Source organism: Sturnira hondurensis, unplaced genomic scaffold (genome assembly GCF_014824575.4).
Source record: "Sturnira hondurensis isolate 20B ecotype Veracruz unplaced genomic scaffold, ASM1482457v3 Scaffold0001304, whole genome shotgun sequence".
NCBI classification, from domain to species: domain Eukaryota; kingdom Metazoa; phylum Chordata; class Mammalia; order Chiroptera; family Phyllostomidae; genus Sturnira; species Sturnira hondurensis.
In genome coordinates this window covers 5,704,613-5,726,944 of record NW_028073935.1, presented here as the reverse complement: position 1 = coordinate 5,726,944, position 22,332 = coordinate 5,704,613, and the positions used below count along the sequence as shown (strand labels likewise).

The 22,332-nt window shown below is 41.4% G+C and overlaps 1 protein-coding gene across 2 annotated transcripts in view; it reads left to right on the top strand.

Moving 5' to 3' along the window:
• The first annotated feature begins 487 nt into the window (after positions 1–487).
• Positions 488–22,332, top strand: part of DUSP22 (dual specificity phosphatase 22) — an 85,126-nt gene continuing 63,281 nt past the window's right edge. Inside the window, exons 1-2 of one of the 2 annotated variants that reach the window (XM_037070450.1) lie at positions 488–619; positions 10,940–10,973. In XM_037070450.1, the coding sequence (XP_036926345.1) occupies positions 503–619; positions 10,940–10,973 (151 nt within the window). In that variant the 5' untranslated portion in view covers positions 488–502. Of the gene's footprint in view, positions 620–1,081; positions 1,445–10,939; positions 10,974–22,332 lie in introns of those variants that run through there. The other variant, XM_037070451.1, reaches the window with a different exon arrangement.

Below are 22,332 nucleotides of genomic sequence, written 5' to 3'. Positions count from 1 at the left end.
AGGTTAATATAATGACTGGATAATCAACTTTAGATTGGGTGATGAAGAAAAGCCTCTTTGAGGAAATTACTTCGGTAATATGCAAAGAACTAAAGATTGAGATGCCTAGGTAGAAAGCAGAGTCCACACAAAGGCCCAACCAAGTGTGTGATCAAGCCTGATTATGACCAAGGAACACACAAAAAGCCAATGTAGCTGTAACTTTCAGTGAATAAGGAGGAGCAGATGAAATGAGCTCATGGGGGATGAGCTCAGCCCTATCAGACAGAGCACGTGTGTACTTACGATGCCCAGGGCATTCCTGACCATATAAAAATGAAACCGAGAAACCCTATCTCAAGAATTCTGTCCCCAAGGAAGAAGTTAAAAGTTTTAGTAAGGGTGACGGAATACTCAAAACAACTCTGCTACAGGTTACGAAAGTGTTCCACTCCAGAAAGAATTACAACGCAGACATTACTCTGTCGCTTAACAAGGGCAGGGGCTTTCCAAATCCAATTGTATGAACACACCCATACACCTACCAGAGCCAGTTTATAATGTAATAGGGACACACGAGGTGTCCAAAGCCACGGTGAGAGGTCTGAGATACGGCCATCTGCTCTCCCAGGGTAAGGAGGTAGGGTCATTTCAGAGATGAGTAACCGAGCCCACCTTTTCTCACCGCGTGTGCCTTCTCGGTCTTCGTGGGTGGGGGAGAGCCACAGGAATCCCCCGACCCGGGCCTAAATCCGCCCTATTTAGAAAAACCAGTCAGGGGAGCCGCGGTGATTAGCACCTGATTCACCAAGGCACTCAAGGCGGGCTGGCGACTGCTGGTAACAGCCCCCACCCCCAACCCCCACAAGTCGCCCCAGGGGAAAAGGTCTGCGGATGTTTTGGTGACTTGGACCTGACGGAGATAGCTGGTGACTCTCAACTTCTGGGTAGGGGCGAGGCCTGCGCACCCCCTGCGCTCCGCCCCCGCCCTCCCTGCTCCGGGACGCGCGTGCGCGCTCGATCGTCGCGGGGCGCCGCGATCTTAGGTCCGCGCCCCTTCCCGCCCCTCCCCGCCCGCGGGAGCCGGACTACAGGTCCCAGGGAGCCGACCGGGGAGGGGTGCGAGGGCCTCGCTCGGGGCTTACGCGGGCGAGGCGAGACGGTTTCCCGGCCGAGACGCCGCTGCTGTGCCCGGCCCAACCGGGAAGTCCAGGGCGGACGGGCGGAAAGCCCCAGAGTCCCTGCTGAGTCCTTGGAGCCAGCCCTGTCTCCCGGACTGCCCTGGTTATGGTGGTGGTGGTTGTTGTTGTTTATACTTAGGGCACGAAATTCCTCCCCAGCTCCTCCTCCTTCCCGCCCCACTGCTCCCGGTCCTCCTGCGGTAACGCCATTAGGGAGCCTGCGCCCTCATTGCCAAGGGTACTTGAGTTCGCATTCAGCCACCATGGGGAATGGGATGAACAAGGTAAAGTGTCATTCTTTAATCTGTGCTGTTTTTGCCTCCACTTTTCAGTCTTCCCTCCGGTAGTGTTTGCTTGTCAGAGCAAGCCCCGCCGTTTGCCCGGTCCTCGCTCGGCACCTGCCTCCCCGGTGTTGCGTCCCGGGGACTTGAACGTGGGGAGGGGGCGGTGCTCAGTGAGTCTGCATTTCCAGGCACCCCCCCGCCCCCACCGGGGCCCTGCTGGCTTCTGGGTGAGCAGCCCCCCCCCCACCTCACCCCCGAACCCCCCCCCACCCCCTCGCCCCGCCAGCCCTGCCCTTGGTGTTCTGCGGCTGACGACCAGCTTGCCCTTTAAAAGCGTTGGTAGTTCTGCCGACGCGTTGGCTAAGCGCTGAGCGCTGCGGTTTCTTTTTTTTCCTCCTCCCTTCACTCCCAGACTGGGCTCTGGAAGCGTCACCACCCCTGTCATTAGTAAACTGCAGTAGATAGGTGTCCTGTATTCTGTAACTTTCTTCTCTCCTCAGGGTTTTTGTTTGTTTGTTTTTACCTCCCTTGTATACAGATAAGACTTTCTTGTGGACAGAGAATTTGGCAGAGGCCTAAGTCTTGGGGTTGATGGGGTGAGGGCGGGACAGGTGAGACAACAGATTCTGAGCTGATTTATACTGGGTCATGTGGCTTCTGCAACAAGGCCAACCTGTTGGCTGCCTGCTTGTGCAGATTATGCCTTCTAGAAAATCCGTGCAGCTTTCTTTTATTTGTTCTGGCCCCCACCTTCAGCTCTGGTTTCTCCAGACGCCCACCCCCCAGGCTGTGGGATAGTCTTGTACCCTTCCTGCCACTGGAAGGTACCAGACGTCAGCTCTTGCAGTTAAGAGCTGCCTGGGAGTTGGCCGTGTATGTATTCATGGCAACTACAGGTTAAAGGATGTGTGATCTGACACTACTGGTTTAAAGGAAAGACATTAAAGCAAAAACTTTAAAGCCTTGACTTTAAAGACAAGTCCACGGGTCTTTAAAATGGTCCTGGAGCAGAGATTAGCTTCTGGTCTTCTGCTTCTCTTCCCCAATTAAATTCTACTCACCCACTTCTCCACATACATTCAGGTTTCATATTTGGTGGATGTAACCATATGGCTGTCTTTTTTGATTTACATCAGCACTGGGGTCAGTATTTTTTAATATATTTTATTGATTATGCCATTACAGTTGTCCCATTTTGATTTGGTTCTTTTAGCTGGAGTGTTAGATGGGGGGTAGGAAATGTTAGGTGACAAGGAAGAGTGGGGTAGAAGTAGTCCTATGTACACAGTTAACTCTTTTCTCCTGCCCACTTTGTAATTCTTGTGTTCTGCAGATCCAGTGTATGAAAGAACTATTGTGTGTTTTGGGCCTGCATATCTGGAGTTTTTGGTGACCACAATTGTATTCATTGTGTGTGGGTTGTTTTTGTTGGGGGGGAATGGATGGTGGGACACTGATGAAGTTTGGAAACAGACTGTTTGTGTTTTGAATAAATACTTGGCTTTATGTCCCCATTAGTACTGGGATTTGTCAGCACCACAAGTCTTCTGCTTCTTGAATTAAAACAGAACAATAAAGCTGCCTTCACAAGTTTGTGGGCCCTGTCTGTTTTCCCATTAACTGTGGTCAAACCTTAGCTATCCTTTGTTCTTTCTACAGTTTTTTCCACTTAAATTGTTTAGTCTCCAGCTCTTTCATCATTTAATTTGTTACATTTGTATTATAATTTAAAGAACATATTTCAAAATACAAATGATGGTCCAAGGGTTCAAAGTTAATTTCAGCGTTGTCAACAAAAGCAGTCCTATTCAAATCACAGTTTTACCTTTCAAAGAAAGTAATAACTTTCTTGATAATGTTATACAAACCATCTTGTATTGTAAATAGAACCACTATGTCCAATGTAGGAATGGAGAAACATACATACAGATAGATTTAGAGACATCCTTAATTCAACAGATGTTTACTGTGTACTTGCCGTCATAGTAAGGTGCTGTCATGGTCGAGGTGGTGGTGTTAGATATAATGGTAATGACACAAACTAAGGTCTTTCATAGAACGTTCGGTATAGACCGGTGATTGCCCAATAGAAATATGTGAGCCATATATTTAATTTAAATTTCTTTAGTAGCCACATTAAAAAAGTAAACAGAAACAGGTCAAGTTAATCATAGTAATATATTTTATTTGACTGAAATATATTCAGAATATTGTCATTTCAGCATGTAACCAATATATAAAACTATTCATACAATGGTTTATAGCTTTTTTGTACTAAGTCTTCAAAATCTGGTGTATATTTTATACTTAAATCATACCTCATTTGGAACTACCCACATTTTAAGTACTTAGCCACTGTGGCTAATGGCTACTGTATTACACAACATGGGTGTCTGTGTGTGTGTGTGTATGTGAGAGAGAGAGAGAGAGAGAGCACATGCACAAACACAAGGTGGGGAGGAGTAGAGGCTCCAGAGGATGAGATAAGCAATTTCAGAAGCCTGGGCTAAGTAGACATAATGAGAGAAAGTTAGAAGTGTCATTCAAGCCAGGCCAAGGATCTTTCTAGGATAAAGATGTCTAAGCTGAGATCAGAATGAATCACTCAGTTACAAGATTAGTTAGTGACAAAGTAGGTTGCTGAAAGCCAGAAATTAAAAGCCTTAACTAGGATTTGTCCATGTGTTACTGTTTGACTTGGTACTAGGCTTCATTGTTTCCCTATCTGTAAAAAAAGAGGTTGATATGCAGAATTAGTGGAATTATTATAAGGTTCTAACCATAGAAATACTTTTCTAAAAACATTTATAAGTAACATATAATAAATATTCTTAGAGCTAAAAACATAATTTTTAGTATGTGTGTCCTGAGGTTACTGGGGAAAAAATTTCTTTCCAATCTCAGTCAAGTTGGTCATCCTTGGCAAAGGAAAACATATACTGACTGCTTTCAGTATAGCAGTCTTTATTTACATTTCGTGCCTTCGTAGAGGGTCTTACCCAGTTGTTCCAATCTCTTGTGGAAGAACATCATGCCCATCTCAGGTTTACACAGTTTGTTAACACAAAATGTAAAGAAAAACAGCTTCTGTATCCTGACCAATTGAAGGTGACGAGAAAATACAGAAAGAGAACACAGCAGTTGTGTTCTATTATTTTTTGAGTCTCATATCGTATACCTGCAGTTTATAAAATCTAAGCCTCACTATAGTCCTAGGAAGTCATTCTGTCTTATCTTTTTTGTATAAGGTTCTACGGATTGGGAAATGGAGACTTAGATTAAATAATATGACTAAGGTCATGATGCTAAGAAGTGGCAGAACTGGATTTGGAATCCAGTTCCCACTAATTTCAAAGATTGTAGCAGTCTTTCCTTTGAGCTAGGATGCCAGTTCATCCCAAGTGAATTCTGAAGACACTTAAAAGTAACTTGAAAAACTCCCCAGAGTTACAAATTAGTTGCAAAATAGGAAAGCCACCTCCTCTCTTCATGTTTGACATTGATTAAGAGGAGGAAGGAAAGGCAGGCAACTAAAACGATCATTTCATTGCTTTTTGTGCGATTCCCAAATAGATTCTCTGAACTGGCCCAAATTATAATCGCTAATGAGCTTATTGTATGTCAGGAAATGTTCTGAGATTTTACCATGTAGAACTCATCTGATCCTCACCACAACCCTGTGAAGTGGGTACTGCTATTTGTATTCCCATTTTACAGAGGAGGTACACAGAGATTAAGAGACCAGCCCCAAATTACCCATTGGATAAGTGGCAGAGCCAGGACTCTAGGCCAGGTGATCTGGTTCATGACCATAATGCAGAGTGCCTCACTGTGCTAAGATCAGTCTAGTAAATGTCCCTAGGAGGACTAGGGTTAAACTAAATAGGCTGTTGCATGCCAATGTCATGTTTCTGTAGAGCCTTTGCAAACTCCTAATTGACTCAAAGTTCTCTCAAGTGTCTAAACCCCCAAGTCTTTTGGGGGGCCTGTAAAGAAAATTCCTGTCCTCATCATTTTATTAGTCTTAAGTACAGAATGCCTCATTAAAAAACAAAAATCTAGTCTTTCTAGCCAGCATTATGTTGGAGAAATCCACCCCAAATGCTTCCATGCGCATGTTTTTATCTTGATCAACTCTAACTAATGATCTAAATACAAGCTCAAGTATTACCATTCTAGGGTAGGATATAAGAACTGTCTGGCTCTGGTGTCTTTTCCCCCACTGACTGTCAGGATTGGTTCAATTCATCCAGTTCTCAGCTGTGCGATCTGGTGGCTTCTTCCTTTCTCATGGCTCTGTGTCCTCTGAAAGCATCCTTCCTGGTGGAAAAGGGTGCTGTCCTAGTATAAGCTTCCTTCCTATAAAGAAAGCTTACTCCTATACCTCACTCATGGTAATGGGGGGGCAAACACTTCACTTAGCGTATCACTTTTTCACGAGAGACCCATTACAATGAAAGGAAGAGGAGTGGAGGTACCAGAAAGCCTGACTTGGCATGTCTCTGCCATTCTGCTGCTTCACGCTGTGATCTTGAACAAGACATAGTGTTTCTGAGCTTCAGTTTATTTCCCTTGATTTATAGTGATGTTGGGTAATAATTATCTAGTCTCTTTATTTGCTCTAAAATGAGTATAATGATACCTCAGTTTCTACTCAAATTTTTGAGAGAAGCAATGAGAATTTATTAGAAGACATTTTGGAGAACTGTAAAGTACAAATCTGCACTTGGATTTGGTGCATCAATAGTTATAGTAGTGATGGCATCTGCCTTGGATATGGTTGACATCTATTTTAGAATGGCTCTTTTTCTCCTTAGGAAGATAAGGGAGTATAGTCACAAAAGGAGTATAGATCAAGGAGTGTATTCAGGGGAATATGCCCCTTATGTATAGTCCAGGGTTTCTCAGCTTCTGCAGCATTGTTCTTTGTTGTGGGGACTGTCAAGTACATTTTAGGAGTTTTAGCAATATCCCACGCCTCCACCCACTAGATGCCAGTAATCCCCCCACCACCATGTGACAACCAAAAATGTGTCCAGGTGTTATTACTGGATGTCCCCTGGAGGGCAAAATCATCCTCCATTGAGAGTTCTTGACTCAATCTCCTGAGGCCTGTGTGATCTGGAGCTGAATACATCTTAAAAGGAGGTAGAGGGCCTAAAAGATTGGGAAGCACTGTTTTGGTATGGTAAGGAGCTGGAAGTTCAGGCATCTTGGCCTACTAGATGTTGCTGTTTCCACATGGTGACACCTGACTTGGTTGCTTTCATAATTCACCCGGTTGTCCATTCACCCATTCATCAAATTGCATTATTGAACACCTGCTATTGTCCAGGCACTATGCTAGATCCTGTAGAGCAAAATAAGTGTGAAAGACAAGATCCTGCCACCTGAACTAGTCCCAGGCAGCTTACAGAGGAATCCCGTTGTGGGAGGCAAGTGTACTGTGGGTGCTGAGTGTACTGTGAGTGGCACACTGGTATAGTTGTGTCTGTGGGGCTGATGGTAGTTCCATTATGGTCGTCTCTCTGTTTCCTCTACACCACTTCCTGGATACTTTCTCTTTCAACATTGTAGTTTTATTTCATATTAAAGGAATAGATGCTTAAGGCATATGCATGTACATAAGACTATTCTCAGAATCACTCTTTTATAAGTCCAAACTGGTTAAGTCCATAAACAAATGGTGTTAAGAAAGTCTGTGACATTTAACCCTTCAAGAATCCACCAGAGTTCTTCCACTCACCCTGGCTTTAAAATTCAGAAAGTCCTTGCTGACTTAGGGAGAATCACACACCCTCCCAGTCCCATTACCTGTAGTGCTGCTTGATCAAGGATTGCCACCCTTGTATCTGTTTGGGTAGTGGTCCTAGATTCCACCGCATCCTGAAAAACTAACAGAACTGTTTAAAAAGTCAATTCAAAATATTTTCTGCCTAAGAAGCAGTATCCTTTTGTGCTTAAGAGTTTGTGTGTGTGTGTGTGTGTGTGTGTGTGTGTGTGGCTTAGGAGTTGATTTTATGCATTTTTGTATGACCAATGTCAATAAGGTATGGTTGTGAATAATACCCATATTATCCAAGAGGAGCCATCAACCATGGAAAATTTTTAGCATGGTCTCAAAGGATTACTGTAGAAGGAGTCTACCTTTTATCATCTATCTTAAGACATTCTTTTAACAGAAAACAAGCAGTGTTATCTTCCTTTAGTGATTATCTTTTCATGTGCTAGACTCAATGGTAGGATTTTGGGACACAGCAGGGCAGAAGACAGACATGGCCTCTGCTTCAAGGTCAATCAAAAATACCCAAATTAAATAATTTTAGATATGGATAAATGGGATGAAGAAAGTGAGACAGAGTGATGTGATAGAGTGTTAGGGACTTTAGAGGCTGGGAAAGACCTCCCTAGAAGCTGTCATCTCATGGGACACCTAAATGACAAGGAGCCACATAGGTGAACAACAAGGAAAGAACATCCTTTGTAGAGGGAAAGAGCAATTGTTTCTAAGTCCCAAAGATGGCTAGGATCAATTCTAAACTTAATCTTTTAGAGCCACAGAACATTTCCAAGTTGCATTTGTAAATTTTTTCTTTGATCTATCCTTCCTTCTTACCAGGTGAGCATGGTTTCACTCCTGCTGTGTTCTTGCTTCTGGACTGAATTCAGACTCCACGAACTGACACGTTATCCCAAATGAATACTCACCTCTTCCCTTGGCTCCTCTATGAGCCATCTCTCTCCTAGCAAATTATTTTGTTTCATTTCATTTTCTTTTTTTGTACTTAGGAATTACAAGCAACAATAATATGGGGGAAGTTAGGTCAATTTTTTTTGAGTTTCAAGTTTGAACTGCAAAGCTGATTAGTGTAGCAGTTTAAATTTCGTGAGCTTTTTATTCTCCTTGAAAAAAATGTAATTTTTCTCCCTGCCAATGGCCAATCCTCCAGCCTCCCTTAATCTTGTTATGTAATTTTATCTGGAAGAAACTACAGAAAATGAGATTGATAAATTTACTTTTTATTTCCAGCTTGTGAAGCTCTAGCTCACTCTTCTGGATTGGGAAATGGAGTTAAAACTTTACTGATACAACTTTGTCTTCTTCTATTGCTGTAAGATATTTTAGCTGCATACAAAATGTACACCTTAAATGATTTCTAGTGGGTTGGCTCCTTAATTTGAGTGAGTTCAGACCTCCGCCCTTGCCCACTCTCTGCCCCGGTGTCCCTTCAGGATGTTGCTCTCCTCCAGCCCCAGCCCCAGCCCCAGCCCCAGCCCCTAGCCTGGCATCGCTGACCTCACCTAGAAGTCTGTCTGGGCAGACAGGGACAAAGGTTGTTCTCGCAAGGGTCATTTAACTTTGGTTCATCTCCTTCCCTTGCTTCACCTCTTCTCACCCTATTCACATTGGTTATTTCTTCACTGTGAAACCATTTACTTAAGTACCCTACCAATCAAGTGAAAACCAGTTGAGCTTTCAGGAAGGATGACCACAAAATATGATAAATTGGAGCAGATAAATTGGACTTCTCATGGGCCATAGTCAGCCTGCACGTGTGTTTTATTTATCTATCACAGTACTGAAAGTTGTCTTAATGCAGTTGACATTCTTTGAAAACTAGGCTGTTTCCCATAAAACCTGGATGATGAAATTGGGGGGTCTGGTTGTGTCCTTGGATATGGCAAAGATTGGGCAAGGTGCTTGGCATAGGGCACAGGCCTTAGACATAAAAACCTCAATTCTTGAAGGTCTCACTTGCTGAGGTGTCAAATTTGAATGTTATCCTAATAGCTACTTGAAGCCCTAAGAAGCTTTTAATCTGAAATATCAACCAATCAACTTTGCATGTTGGAAGTAGGTTGAAGAATCCTTTGGACTTGTCAAGTCGAGGCAGGGAGATCTCTAGGAAGTTTTGCAGTAAATCCGAGGGGAAGGCCTGAGAAGCTGAAAAAAGGAACTGCTGCACGGTAGCTCCAAAAGCAGTGGAAGGAAGTGCTACATGAGGAATGGATGGAGTTCAGAGGAGGAGGACTCTCCTGTCAGAGTGACTTCTGATTAGTTCTTGGAGTGCTGTGGGGTGCTGCTTTCAGGGTGGGTAGGGCTTTGCTAGTCTGTGACTTGCCTGGTGGTTTGTGAAGCTCATTTGCATTTGTATATTTTTCTGGCTTGAAAGGCCTACATCAGGGTCTGTGGTCCCAACAACAGAACCCAAATGTGGCTGCTTTAGGTAGAATAGGTCAGAAGGCCTCTGTAGTAATTTGTTCACATTCCATCAGTTTTTAGTAAGACAAAGATGCTTGAAGAACTCCATGCCTGTGAAGAGCATTACTATGTGCTGCTTTCAGAGTTCTTGGTAGGAGTGAACAAAAATAAGGAGTGAGAAGCAGAGAGGGTGTAGAGAGGTGGTGCTAACATAAGGGTGTTGCCTAGGAACTGGGGGTCTGCAGGGGATGCTTGTGAAAAATACGGTTCCCAGTCCTCCTTTCAGATCTACTGAATCATACCAGTAGATCTGGAATGATACTACTGGAATGGAGGCTTGGGCTGGAGGCTTGTCCAGAAATTTGGATTTTTAACAGATTCTGGTGATTCTCATGGATAGTTTGGATTGAGAACCACTCCTTAGGAGAAGGAGACCCTTAGGAGCAGATGTATATTTTTAATTAACTTGCACATTTAGATAGTCCACTTGTTCATTTATCAACTCTGAATGATAATCATGAACTCGTTGTGGGCCAGGAGGTGTGTATGCGGCTGCGAGTGACAGGATGTGTTTGCTGCCCAGAGAGTTTTCCAGACCAGCAGAATGGACAGACCTTCACCTAGTAATGCCTCCATGACAGCATCACTACAAAGGGAGTACAGCAGATTATGGGCACCAAGGCAGGGATTCATTCCAGACTCAGGCATCAAGACAAGGCCTCCCTTGGGCATGAGGCAGAGCTGCCCAACAGTGGGAACAGTACAAAGGCCTCAGACAGCAGAGGGTGGGTTTGCTGGAGCTGTGAGAGAAGGTTGGGATGTGCAAGAGTATGTAGGGTGTTGGAGGGAGTATGTAGGATGTAGTAAGGAGAGGATTCATGGGACAAAAGGCTGGTGGGAGAGGTAGAGGGGATACTAGAGGCACTTGGATTTGTGGCTGGACTCAGGATGACAAAGAACAAGCACTTGAGGGGCCTGAAGTGAGGAAGGACACATGGGATCCATGAGGACCTGTTGGGGATCCTGGTCTTTTAAGTTCTATGAGTTCATGGACACCATCATGCTACAATCCATACATTATCAGGTCAGGCTTATTACTGGCTATGATCAGTCCAGAGCCTTGCAGACGAGTTAGGTGTGCTCACCATCTTGGAAGGTGCTGGAAGTGGATGTGGCAGGCGGCCTGCCTGAGCTATGTTCCTGCTACTCTGGTGAGGGCCCCACCTCTGTGTGCAAAACACTGTCACTTTCACATCTGTAACACTCATGTCTGGTCTATGTCTCTCCCCCAGATCCTGCCTGGTCTCTATATTGGCAACTTCAAAGGTGAGCTGGCTTTGTTTTGTTTCTGTGTTTTTGTATTATTGTGGTAAAATGCATATAATATAAAATATGTCATTTTAATTATTTTAAGTGTACAGTTCAGTGGCATTAACTACATTCACATTGCTAACTATACCACCATCCATCTCCACAACTTTTTCATCTTCCCCAGCTGAAAATTAGTACTTCTAATGCCCATTTACTACTAAGGATAATACCCATTAAACACTGCCTCTTCGTCATCACCCCCAGCTCCCAGAAACCACCACTCTACTTTCTGTCTCTATGAATATGACTACTCCAGGAACTTTATATAAGTGGAATCACACTGTATTGTCCTTTTGTGTCTGGCTGATTTTACTTGGCATAATGTCCTCCAGGTGCATCCATATTGTAACATGTGTCAGAATTGCCTTTTTAAGGCTGGATAATATTCCATTTTATGTATATACCACATTTTGTTTATTCATTCATCTGTTGATAGACATTTGGGTTGCTTACACCCGAAGGTAAGTTTGCTTTTTAAAAGATCATCAGCTTTAGCCTTCTCATACGTGATTGAGCCAAGGTGTGAACTCGGCTTATTCATAGTCTGGTCTGGACATGGCCACCACATGTGCTCAGCCTCCTTGTAGGGCCCTCATTCTCATTCCCCAACCCCTTAGCTAATGCTGACAGAGTGATGTAGACTGTGTAATTTCCAGCTTGACCTCTGATCTTCATTTTAATTCTGCATACTTATGGGAACTTGATCTAAACAAAATGGCTGAAAGATACACTTAGCAGCCATGTAATTTATTTATAATCTTTAATCACTTTTTTCTAGTTATTTTTAATAAATGTTCAGAAACTTGTTTGTTTTAGTCACCTGGAAAAATAAGAGGCAGATTTATCTTTGGCAGGTTATTCTCATTTTGTGATGACATTTTAAAAAAGATTTTATATATTTATTTTTAGAGAGAGGGGAGAGAAAGGAGAAAGACAGGGAGAGGTTTCGATGACTGGGAATCATACCTGTGACCCTTTGGTTCACAAGCCAGTGCTAAGTCCACTGAGCCACATCAGCCAGGGCTAATGACTTTCCTTTTGACACATTCCTCTGAAGCTTATTAAATATGTATTTATTGATTTGCCATCAGCTATTGACATTTTATTTTTAGTTTCTCTGTCTCAAAATGCTCTGTGATCGCAGAGGTGAGTAGAAACCCATGGAGCAAAGTGCATGGAGGCAGAGAGGTAAAGAGGGGCAGGTTCCCATGCTGTGTGATGCCTTGAGTGTATCTAACTTGAAAACACTGGTTCCTTAGCATGAAGACAGGATGTGCTGCAGGTAGGAAACATGTAGAAACAAGTCGACCATGTGGGGTCAAGAGAGCCAAACTTTATCATGAGTATCTGAAATGCAACTCCTCCCTCCCTGTACAAGCCAGAACATACTGTTGTCATTTTTCTGGTTGTTGTCTAAATTTGTGAGTTCAGACTCAAATTGATTATAAAAACAATCTTTATGATTTCTCTGCATAACATTTATTCCTGCTTTTTCCCTAGAAGGCCCTCCTCAGAGAGATTAAGCACAGGGAGCTGACAGCTAGGTGCCAATTGCTATGAGAACATGTTAAAAATAGTACTGCAGTTCCTAAATCAGTAAGTTTTGTAATTCTGAAAAAGCACCAAGTGCTTTGTGGCAGACAGCCCATTGGAGCTGGAATATATTAAAGAGCACATATCTTTAGAGATTTATTTGGTGAGTTTTTATTAACTACTTTCATGGGGAGTATCTTTGTATTTGAAACAGAGTTTAGGATAACTTCTTAGAAGTAAATTACTAGGTGAGGTATTCACAAATTTAAAAAAATTGTAATAAAGATCCAAGATGGCAGCAGAGTAGCTGGCAGCTCCACCACTTGCTCCTAGACCCAGACCAGAACTGAAGTCAAAACACAGAGTGGAGAGTGAGTGAAAGCATCTATGAGTGAGCCAGTATGCGGACCAGAGTGTGGGCTGTGTGTGGCAGCAGTCAAGAATTGGCCTGCCCTGTGTTACAGTATAGCTGGGAGGCTCTTTCCAGCGCCAGCTGGGAAAGATCCTGAGAGAAACTTTATCAAAAATCTCTCAGAGGTTCTGAAAGGTGGTGCCCAATCCGGTCCATAAGAGATGGTGTAATTTTCAGGGAGAGGGACCATGTGAAGAACTGGCACCTCAGGGACCAGTGCTATATAGTGTGGAGGCCACACAGAAACTGTTTTTGAAGGGGCCCCCACACTTGTGCACCAAGGCACAGCAGCTCTGCTAACCAAAAAAGCAGAGGAATAGAGTACACTGAAGGAATGGTAGAACCCAACCCAGTGTGGCTTGTGAGCAGAAGGCTGTTCAGAGAGGAGAATTTGGGCCAAACCTCCTTTGAGAGAGCAACAGGCTCGGGACTGGAAGGCAGGAGTAGAATGCCTGAGATTTGCTGCAGCCAGCCAGATTGCCTTACAGAAAGGCAAGCACGACCCCCACCTGCAGGATTACAAATCCTAGATCACTGAGTCCAGGATCAGGAGTTTCCTGCTGGGTAAATTACTGCAGGATAAAAAAAGAAAAGGCTCTGAAAGAACCCTTCACCAGATACTAAGAGCTGCAGATCCTTGGGTCTTGATCTACTAAACCCAGCAGAGCAGAGAGAAAACAGAGACTGGCACAACAAGGCACTATCTTTTCTCCTGCATAGCTGTTGGCAACATTCATTTCTTATCCTTCAAGTTTGGGCATAATATGGCACCAGGTTTTATATTATTGTTTATTTCAGATCCTATATTTTGCTCTTCTCTTCTACTCCGTTTTACCTTCTTTATTCCTCTTCTTATTTTTGTTTTAAATTCTATTTTCTCTCTTGCCACAACTTGTTTCTATCCCACAGGCTAACTATTTCTTCCCACTCTAGCCTCTCAAAACCATTTGTAATTGTCATTAGTCACCTCACATTCTTTTTTCAGTTCTTAAAATGCCCTTATTCTCTTTCCACTGTTATCAGTCTTTGCTCATTGGTTGTGGATAAGGTGGTTGTTGTTGCATTTCTTCAATCTTATTTCTAAATAGACATTATTTTTGAATTTCAATTATCAAATTTTATTGTTCCCTTCTCTTATTGCATTTTGCTTTTCTCCTGCCCGCTTTTTCATTTTAAATATTAATTTTCCCTATCTTAGCCTTGTTTTCATTCCACAATCTTAGTGTTCCTTCTCTCCCTATCTTCTCAAAATAACTTCTCTTTCCTCTAAGCATCTCATAAGCTCGCTCTCTTTTTTCCCTCTTATTCCCATCCCACCTATATAAATCTTAGCTCATTTGATGTTGATATTGCTGCAGTGGATCTTTCCAGTTATGTTCCTATTATTTTATGTGTGTGTATATTCTTTTTGTTGTTGTTTTCTCTCACTCAATACACACACACAGACACACATAGTTTCTGTTTAAACCTATTACTATGCTTCCCTTCTCTTACTCCATTCTGCCTCCCTTTCTTACTTTTTTATTTATGATGTAAATTTTATTTTCTTACTCTTTGCCTTGTCTCTATTCCCAACTCTTACTAGTGTTCCTCCCTTGACCCTTAAAAAATTACTTATGTTGCAATCATTTTGATTGCTTTTTCTAAAAAATTTTTTCTACCTCGTCATCCAGCTCACTGATTTCATCCTCTGCTTCAATTAACTTGCTTTTAATTCCTTGCTTTTAAACTCACTGTGAACTACACCAGCATGAAAGAGGACATAGAAACTATTCATAAGAGCCAAGAGGAAATGAAAAATACAATATCTGAAGTGAAGAACATGGTAGAAGGAATTAAAAGCAAGTTAATTGAAGCAGAGGATGAAATCAGTGAGCTGGATGACGAGGTAGAAAAAATTTTTTAGAAAAAGCAACAAAATGAAAAAGGACTCAAAAAATTAAGAGGGAATGAGGGAACTGCAGGACAACCTGAAATGTAATAATCTATGTAACAGGGATATCAGAAGGAAAAGAAGAGGAGGGGAAAAGGATAGAAAGCCTTTTTGAAAAAGTAATGAGAGAAAATGTCACCTAAGTCTAGGAAGCACAGAGAATCTCAATCAAGATGAACACAAAGAAGCCCACTCCAAGACACATTATAATTAAAATGACAAAATTCAAAGAATCTTAAAGGCAGCAAAAGAGAAATAGCTAGTAATATACAAGAGAGTTCTGGTAAGGCTAGCAACTTCTCAACAGAAACACTACAAGCCAGAAGGGACTGGCAAAAAATATTCCAAGTAGTGAAAAGTAAAAGACCTGCAACCAGGACTATTCTACCCATCAGGTCTCTCAATTAAAATGGAATGTGAACTAAGATGTTTCCCAGGCAAAAGAAGGCTAAAAGAACACACCTCCACCACACCAGCATTGAAAGACACACTAAAGGGAATAATTCAAGAAAATGAAGAAAATAGAGAGAGGGCAGAACACAAGTTCAAAGGGGAAAATGGCAATGAGTAAGTACCTGTCAATAACCTTAAATGTAAATGAGTTAAATGCTCCAATCAAAAAACATAGGGTAGCTCAATGGATAAGAAAACATGACCCACATATAGGCTGTTTACAAGAGATCCACCTCAGAACAAGAGATCTACACAGACTTAAAGCAAAGAGGGGGAAGATATATTCCAAGCAAGTGGACATGAAAAAATTGTTGGGGTAGCAATATTTATATCAGACAAAATAGATTTCTAAACAAAGGCAGAGGAAACTGCCTTTTATTTGTTCATTTCTAAACAAATGAAAAGAGACAGAGGAACATACTTCATCATACTTAAGGAGAGAATCTATCAAGAAGATATAACCATTGTAAACATACAAGCACCCAACATAGGAGCACCCAAATATATAAGGAAGATTATGGAGGACTTTAAGAAAGATATAGAGGGGCCCTGGCTGGTGTAGCTCAGTGGATTGAGCGCGAGCCTGTGAACCATACGATCACAGTTCAATTCCCAGTCAGGGCACATGCCTGGGTTGCAGGCCAGTTCCCAGCAGGGGACCCATGAGAGGCAACTATACATTGATATTTCTCTCCCTCTCTCCTTCCCTTTTCCTCTAAAGATAAATAAATAAAATCTTAAAAAAGGAAAGATATAGAGAGCAACACACTTATAGTAGGGGGCTTTAACATCCAACTGTCAAGAGTATTCAGACAAAGTATCAATAAGCATATTGTAGCACTGAATCAAATGAACTTAACTGATATATACAGGACCTTTCACCCCAAAGAAACAAAATAATACATTATTTTCAAATGCACATGGAACATTTTTAAAGGTAGACCACATGGTAGGACACAAAACAAGCCTCAACAAAGTCAAGAAAATTGAAATCATATCAAGCATTTTGGATCACATTGGCTTGAAACTAGAAACCATCCTCAAAGAAAAAAAATTACTCAATAAAATTCAAATTTATGGAAACTGAATAACATGCTGTTAAACTATGAATGGGTCATAATGAGATCAAAGAAAAATCAAGAAGATTCTGGAAATATATGAAAATGAACACACAACAGCCCAAAACCTATGGGACACAGTGAAGGCAGTCTTGAGAAGGAAGTTTACAGCAATATAGGCCTACCTAAAAAAAAAAAGAAACATAAGCCTACATCTACAAAAACTAAAACAACAACAAAGCCCAAAGCAAGTAGAAGGAAGGATATATCAAGATCAGAGCAGAATTAAATGAGATAGAGACTAAAAAACTTCAAAGGATCAAAAATCTAGGAACTGGTTCTTTGAAGAGATAAACAAATCAACAAGCCTTTAACTGGACTCCTGAAGAAAAAAAGAGAGTGGACCCAAATAAACAAGTGAGAAGAAATTACAACTGGTACCACAGAAATACAAAGGATTGTCAGAAATTACTACAACAAATATATGCCAAGACAACCTGTGTGAAATGAATAAATTTCTAGAAGCACAATAACCTTCCAAAACTGAATCAGGAAGAAGCAGAAACCCTAAACAGACTAACAGCGAATGAAATTGAAGGAGCAATCAGAAACTCCCAGCACACAAAAGCCCTGGACCAGATGGCTTCTCAGGTGAATTTTTCCAAACGCTTAGGGAAGTGCTAACTTCTGTCCTTCTCAAACTATTCCAAAAAATTCAAGAAGAGGGAAAACTCCCAAATTCTTTTAATGAGGCCAGGAAAGATACAACAAAGAAAGAAAACTACAGGCCAATATTGCTGATGAACATAGATGCTAAAATATTCAACAAAATATTTGCAATCTAGATCCAGTAGTGCATTAAAAAGATCATCATGGTCAAGTGGGATTCATTCCAGGAATGCAAGTATGTTACAGTATTCACCAATCAGCAAATGTAATACGCCACATAAACAAAATGAAAGTCAAAAATCACATGATTATTTCAATAAATGCTCAAAAAGCATTGATAAAGTACAGCACCCAGTTATGATGAAAAATATTCAGCAAAGTCAGGATAGAAGGAGCATATCTTAAAATAATAAAGGCCATATATGGGAAACCTGCCGCCAACGTCATACTCAACATGCCAAAACTAAAAGCTTTCCCTCTGAGATCAGGAATAAGGCAAGGGTATCCACTTTCACCACTTCTATGCAACATAGTACTGGAAGTTCTAGCCACAGTGATCAAACAAGAAAAAGAAGTTAAAGGCATCCAAACTGGAAAGGAGGAAGTACAACTGTCACTGTTTGCAGATGACATGATAGTGTACATAGAAAACCCTATAGGCTCAACCAAAAAACTACTAGACCTAATAAGTGAATTTGGCAAAACAGTGGGATACAAAGTCAATATTCAGAAATTGAAGGCCCTTTTGGACATAAAGAATGAAATATCAGGAACAGAAATTTGGAAAATTCTATTTATCATAGCAACAATAAAAATAAAGTACCTAGGAATAAACCTAACCAAGAAGGTAAAAGACCTGTACTCAGAAAACTACACAACACTAAAGAAATAAATGACGAAAGACACAAATAAATGGAATGATATACCGTGTTCATGGATTGGAAGAATTAATATCATCAAAATGTCCATACTACCCAAAGTAATGTATAGATTCAGTGCAATTTCTATTAAAATACCAATGACATATTTCACAGATATAGAACAAACATTTCAAAAATTTACATGGAACCATAAATGATCCCAAATACTCTCAGAAATCTTGAGAAAGAAGAACAAAGTAAAAGGGATTAAAATATCTGATATCGAGCTATATTACAAGGCCACTGTAATCAAAATAGTCTGGTACCAGCATAAGAACAGACACATAGATTGATGGGACAGAATAGAGAGTGCAGAAATAAACCCATGTCTCCGTGGTCAATCAATATTAAACAAAGGACACAGGAGCATAAAATGGAGTAAATATAGCCTCTTCTATAAATGGGGTTTGGAGATATGGGCGGGTATTTGCAAAAAAATGAAACTAGACCATCAACTTACACCATACACCAGAATAAACTCAAGGTGGATAAAAAACTTCAATATAAGTCATGATACCATACAAGTCCTAGAGGAAATCAGGTAAAAAGTTTTCAGGTATCCCACACAGCAACTTTTTTACCATTACATCTCCTAGGGTGAGGGATTTAAAGGAAAGAATAAGCAAATGGGAGTACATCAAATTAAAAAGCTTCTGCATGCTAATGAAAACATCAAAAAGATTAAAAGGGAACCAACCATATGGGAAAACATATTTGTCAATGACACTTAGGACAAGGATTTAATCTCCAAAATATATAAAGAACTCCTAGGACTCAACACCAGGAAGACAAAAAATCCAATTTAAAATGGGTAAAAGACCACTTCTCTAAGGAGGACATACAGAGGCCATAGACATATGAAAGAATGGACAACATCACCAGCCATCAGAGGGATGCAAGTTAAAACCATAATGGGATACCACCTCACACAGGTCAGAATGACCATTATTAACAAATCAACAAACAACAAGTACTGGTGAGGATGTAGAGAAAAGGGAGCCCTAGTACACTGTTGCTGGGAATGCAGACTGGTGCAGCCACTGTGGAAAACAGTGTGGAATCTCTTCAAAAAATGAAAAAATAGAACTGCCCTTTGATTCAGTGATTTCACTGCAGAGATTATACCCTCAGAATCCCGAAACACCCATTCAGTAGAACTACTGCCCCTCAATGTTCATAGCGGTGTTATTTACAATAGTCGGGTCCTGGAAACAGCTTAAGTACCCATCAGTAAATAGTGGATCAAAAAACTGTGGTACATTTACACAGTGGAATACTACACAGCAGAAAGAAAGAAGGAGCTCCTACCCTTTGCAACAGCATGGATGGAACTAGAGAGCATTATGCTAAGTGAAATAAGCCAGGTGGTGAAAGACAAATACCATATGACTCATCTATAAGCAGAACGTAATCAACAAAACCAACAAGCAAGCAAAATATAAACAGAAATAGTAAAATTAATAACAGACTGACAGTAGCCAGAGGGGAGGTGGAAGGGGATACTGAGGGGGTAAGGGGGAAGGGTTTTTAGGAACATGTATAAAGGACCCATGGACAAAACCAAAAGGAGGGTAGTATCAAGGGTGTGAAGTGGGGATGGCTGTGGTGGGGGGGAAATGTTGACAACTGTACATCAACAACCTTAAAAATATTTACACAATGTCGTAAACTTTGGTACATTTACACAATGGAGTACCACACAGCAGAAAGAAGAAACTCGTACCCTTTGAGACAGCATACATGGAACTGGAGACTACTCTAAGTGAAATAAGCCAGGTAGTGAAAGGCAAATACCATATAATCTCATCTATCACAGGAAACTAATGAACAAAACAAGTAAAATAGATCCATAGACATGAAAATAAGGAGCAAACTGACCAGAGGGGTGGGTTGAGGAGGATAATGGGGAAAGGAAGGGAAGATTCTAGTTAAGGAACACATATAAGGGACCCAGGGACATGGACAACAGGGTCGGAAATGACTGGGAGAGGGGGTGGGCAGGACAGGAGAGAACATGGGTGGAGGGACTGGCACAGCTGTAATTGAACTACAATAAAATAAAATAAAAATTGTAATATATATCAACCAAATTAAATACCATATTTTCAGACTATAAAATGCACTTTCCTCCATCCCCTCAATTTGTTTGTTAATGCTGCTGTTGAGTTCTGTTTACATTTACATTGGTGAAATATTATGTTATTTATGTTATTAAATATTTTACCACATTTTTTTGCTTCAATTTTTTTTCCTATTTTCTTCCTCTAAAACCTAGGTGAGTCTTATCATCCAAAAAATATGGTACTTCTACCAATAGTTTGTGAAATTTTATCCTTACACATAAAAGTTTACTTTCTCACAGAAGGGCATTGTGTACAACTTTAAGGAAATATTAAAACTTTTTTGTACTAAAATCTGTACCTATTTTCCAAATATTAAGTGACATGGGAATCCTTCACAGTTCTAGGATTCTTGCTTTGTGGATTTCACCCATTAGAGAGTTCTGCAGCAACCCACCCACACCTTTGTTCAGACAGTTGATGTTTTCTTGTTGTCTTCAGTTATCCTGACATTAGTGTGTGGTTGTATTTTATTCACAGATTAATTCACCAAGCATTTCTCAAATTCTTTCCAAGTGTGAGGCTTATCTCAAACAAAGGAATGAGAGTGCATTCACTACACAAAAAGCTGCAAGGAAGTGTGTTTTATATGGTTGCCTGTGAATTAACTCATTTGTTTAACAAACTTGTTGCAAATTCCCAGTGTGTAGGGCACTGTACTAGGAGTCTGATGTGGATAGTGTCCTGATCCTCAGTGGTTCAGAGTGAGTGGGGTGGTGTGGGGGATGATCAAACACAGAACAGGGCAGTAGAAAGAAGCTGTGGGGATGCTGGTCTTGGAATTTAGTTACGCCGTAGCCCACAAGCCAAATGTTTGCCCTCGATACTTTAAGCAGCCTGTAGACGTGAGGGGATGGGAACATCAGCCCTGGAACTGTCCTGAGGGCTGAGGAGGAAAGAGCAGCTGAAATACTCACTTCATGCCTGGAACACTGTAGTTAGGGTAGGCTCAGGCCTTCCTCACCTTCTCTGTCTGTGAAATGGGAACCATACACCTGCTTTAGGCTATTGTGGAAAGAGATAGATGCTCATAAAACACCCACTCCATGCCAGGTGTGCAGTAGGCACTGAGCAGCATTAATCAGAAGCAAGTATGGAAACCCAAGGTGAAAGGATCATGGCTTCTCCTGTAGAGTGAATCCAGCTGTCATCTGTGCTTTAGTATGATGTCTCATTTAGTCATTTTGTTTTCTTTTTAAATTACAAATAATACATGCTTACTGTAACACAACCACCAATATTGAAATATGTAAAGAAAAATTAAGGGAATTTTTTTCTTTTTACTCTTGAAAAGATCTTTATTTTTCAGAGTGCAGATTGGCAGGGCTCCTCAAACCTTGGTTTTAGTGGTCATGGTCTCCTCCATCCAGCTGAGTAGCCTTCTGTTCCATCTCCTTCCTCCTTCCCCTCCATCCCCCTGTCCTTCCTTCCTTCCTTCCTTCCTTCCTTCCTTCCTTCCTTCCTTCCTTCCTTCCTTCCTTCCTTCCTTCCTTCCTTCCTTCCTTCCTTCCTTCTTCCCTCTCTTCTCTCCCTCCCTCCCGTCCTTCCAGTGGAATCCTTTTTAAAAAATAATATACTTTATTGATTATGCTATTACAGTTGTCCCATTTCCCCTCTTCATTCCCCTCCACCCTGCACACCCCCTCCCACTCACATTCCCCCCCCTTTAGTTCATGTCCATGTGCTATAAGTTCTTTAGCTTCTACATTTTCCACACTATTTTTGCCCTCCCCCTGTCTATTTTCTACCTACCATCTATGCTACTTCTTCTCTGTACATTTCTGCCCCCCCCGTCCTCCTCCCACTCCCCTGTTGCTAACCTTCCTTTAGTGATCTCCATTTCTGTGGCTCTGTTCCTTTTTTAGCTGTCTGCTCAGTTTGCTTTTGTTTTAGGTGTGGTTGTTAATAACTGTGAGTTTGCTGTCCTTTCACTGTTTATATTTTTATCTTCTTTTTCTTAGATAAGTCCCTTTAACATTTCATATAAGGGCTTGGTGATTATGAACTCCTTGAGCTTGACTGTGGGGGCGACTTCGCCCTCAAGTATGCCCGTCCGCCACAAATGAAAGTAAACACTACCAAGACACAATCTGCCTGGGGAGAGAGGTGGCCAGTTTCTCCAAGGAAAAAAGAGCCTGGAGCAGTGGCCAGTTTCTCAGAGGAAAAAGGCCTTGAGCCCCTTCCTCCAGGGGCTTTTATTGGGTTGTAATACACAG